Raw genomic sequence first — 2,962 nt, 5'->3', positions numbered from 1 at the left:
TAATTTGTCCAACTATTTTTATTAATATCTCGAAATTTTACGTGGTTGTTTGAAAAATGACCTCTACAATTTTTGTTCAGTTTTATCTGTTCTATTTATATTTTTCTTTTGGCACACCTTACGCTGGACACCCTGTATACAGGGTGTCTCAGACCTCCATGATGACTCTTTGTGAGAACGTAGAACGGATTGATGTGAGCAAGAAAGTTCTGTGTCGTTTTGCGATATTCACAATAATAGTCGAGATATTAATTAAAAAAGACTGGTGAATGATCACGCGCGATATGGTAGATCAGCTGCAGTAGCACCGTCTGCCGTTGTATACTTACACATTAAGTCAAACTGAACAAAAAAGTCCTTTACCATTTTGCAAATGACCACATAGATTTTTAAATATTAAAAATTGTTACATATATGATTGTATACCATAATGCATAATTTTTTTTTTAATTAATATCTAAAAATCTATGTGGTCATTTACAAAATGGTAAAGGACTTTTTTGTTCAGTTTGATTTAATGTATAAATATACAACGGCAGACAGCGCCACGGCAGCTCATTTACCATATTGCGCGTGATCATTCACCAATCTTTTTTAATTAATATTTCGACTATTATTGCAAATATTGCAAAACGGCACAGGACTTTCTTGCTCATCTCAATTCTATGTTCTCACAAAGGGAGGTCATCATGGAGGTCTGAGACACTCTGTATGTATATATGTATATATATATAAATGTGAGTGTGTGTGTGTGTGCATATCTAATTATATATAAATTTATATATAATTATATACAAATTTACTTTTTTCTCCTATAAATTTTCGCTGGGACATCGAATTCATCGTGTGTGTGTGTGTTGTTGAAAATATTTAATCTTTGAGTATTAATAGCTGAATCTACAGCAATTAGTGGTTCCTAAAAGCACATAATATAGATGAAATACAACTGTTTTAACTACTACAAAATAAAGTTTATATTATCAAATTAATTATTTACCATGAAATCTGGTGGTACGTATAGTAATGTCTCATTTAATTTTTCCAAATTTGGTGGTAAAGTGTTTTCCAGAACTGCATTTATCACAGATTCAACATCATTATTATAATGCTTTAAACATATCTGCAAATTTTAGAAAAAATTTTCAGATATAAATTTACATATATAAATTTTATAAATATTATGCAATATTAATACTTTATCAAAATAGACATATCACAACTTTTAAAACGGTTTTTTACAAAATATTTTATTACAATTTAATATAAATACTTCATATTTTGTCAGTTGTTTTTAAATAATTCAACTTAATTTTTATTTATTTATAATTTGATCTCTGTTTGATGTTAACATGATTTTATTTCTTTTATCTTTTTTTACATAAAATATAAATATCATTAAATGTCAATAAGTAATGCTGTTGATACGTATATAATTTTTAACGTGTATATTTTATAAAGTTACAATATACCCTTTTATCATGCGAGTATTCAAATATTAAATATATAAGTGAAACTTTTACCTGTATGAAATCTTCATTGTAACCACATAAGATTTCTTTTACTTTGGAGATATAAGACATTAATTTGTCATTCGAAATAGCTTTTATTTCTTTATTCATATAATTGATATCATTACAACATTCGTCTCGCTGGTCATTTTGAATGTCGCTTAGACCTGCCTATATAACACATAAAAAATTGTTAATTTACATCTAAGAAAATCTATTAACAAAATGGCTATTGCAAAACAATTACTCACATAAATACCTTTGGAAAGTACATTAGGTGACATCTTAGTGTATCCGATTGATGCATGTAGTGAGTTTAAGATATAATTGCTATTTATTGTATCACTAACTATATGTAAAGAATATTAATATTTTATCTTTTCATTTCTGACAAGATATATTATAATATTATACTATTATTTCATAATAGTACAATATTATCTTACATATAGTATAGTATAGTAAATATCATACTATTGATATAACTATACTATTGATATAATATCGTACTATTATCTTAAAAAAGGATACATATCAGGATAAAGTTTTGATACAACTTTAAGATCGTGATCAATTGGATAAAAGTTATGATAATCCATAATAAATTCCTTTTCAGATATAGTATTCATCAATGAATTTAAATATTGATCTATACAATTTTTTACCTCATCTTCTGTTATAGCATTTCTAAATAAATGAAATTACTAAATAAATTATATTTTATATTTATATATTGTTGTTCTTTTCGAAAATAAAGATATTCTTAAGGCTCACATTTTTTTTTCGATATTTGATATAGGTTCATAAACAATAATTCGGTAAAGATCTAACAATTCCACTCTGGTTACATCTAGACGATGCTTTAGTTCGATATATTTTGGCATGCATTCGTCATTATATGCTAACTTGTCTAATGTCCCATACATTTGAAATATTGTATTTCCATATATTGAAAGTACTCTAGAAATAATGTAATTAACATTAATGTATGACATAAACATACATATACGCGCAATAAAAAAATTTATAATAATTAAATAAGAAAATATATATACAGGGTCTCCCATTTTAATCGATCACCTCAAATATCTCTTGAACAGTGCATTTTAGGGAAAAATGTCTCAGACAAAAGTTTTGGAATTTCGAGAGAAACATAAGATGTTATCATTGGTTTGACCTCGAATGGCGTCGTTAAGGTCAGGACAAGGTCACTTTGAATTTTTTAAATGGAACCCTCCATTTTTCATTACATATTCTTATAGCATACCTCGAGAGCTTTCCAAAACACTATAATAAAATATTTTTTCATTAAGTATCTTTCGAGTTAAAAGGCTTCAAAGTTACAATATTGTTGCCATTAGCATTGATACCCAAGATGTTCGACCGACGACTAAAACCTTTTGAATGTTGTTCAGGACCATGACCTTGATATTTGTCAAGGTCAAGGCGATTGG

At 27.1% G+C, this 2,962-nt stretch overlaps 1 protein-coding gene across 5 annotated transcripts in view; it reads right to left on the bottom strand.

Annotated features, from left to right (window-relative positions):
• LOC116844960 (activating signal cointegrator 1 complex subunit 2-like) overlaps positions 1-2,745 on the bottom strand; it is a 5,063-nt gene extending 2,318 nt beyond the window's left edge. Inside the window, exons 1-6 of one of the 5 annotated variants that reach the window (XM_032817154.1) lie at positions 2,283-2,730; positions 2,040-2,195; positions 1,768-1,853; positions 1,521-1,679; positions 998-1,120; positions 804-916 (exon numbers count right to left, since the gene is read on the bottom strand). In XM_032817154.1, coding sequence (XP_032673045.1) covers positions 804-916; positions 998-1,120; positions 1,521-1,679; positions 1,768-1,815 — 443 coding nt within the window. In that variant the 5' untranslated portion in view covers positions 1,816-1,853; positions 2,040-2,195; positions 2,283-2,730. Of the gene's footprint in view, positions 1-803; positions 917-997; positions 1,121-1,520; positions 1,680-1,759; positions 1,854-2,039; positions 2,196-2,282 lie in introns of all 5 variants that reach the window. The other 4 variants (XM_032817155.1, XM_032817153.1, XM_032817152.1 and 1 more) reach the window with 4 other exon arrangements.
• Between the last annotated feature and the right edge of the window lie 217 nt (positions 2,746-2,962).

The sequence above is a fragment of the Odontomachus brunneus genome, unplaced genomic scaffold (assembly GCF_010583005.1).
Source record: "Odontomachus brunneus isolate Ranch 3 - 2012 unplaced genomic scaffold, Obru_v1 Obru_scaffold_048, whole genome shotgun sequence".
In the NCBI taxonomy this organism is placed as follows: Eukaryota; Metazoa; Arthropoda; class Insecta; order Hymenoptera; family Formicidae; genus Odontomachus; species Odontomachus brunneus.
This window is presented reverse-complemented; position numbering and strand designations above follow the sequence as displayed.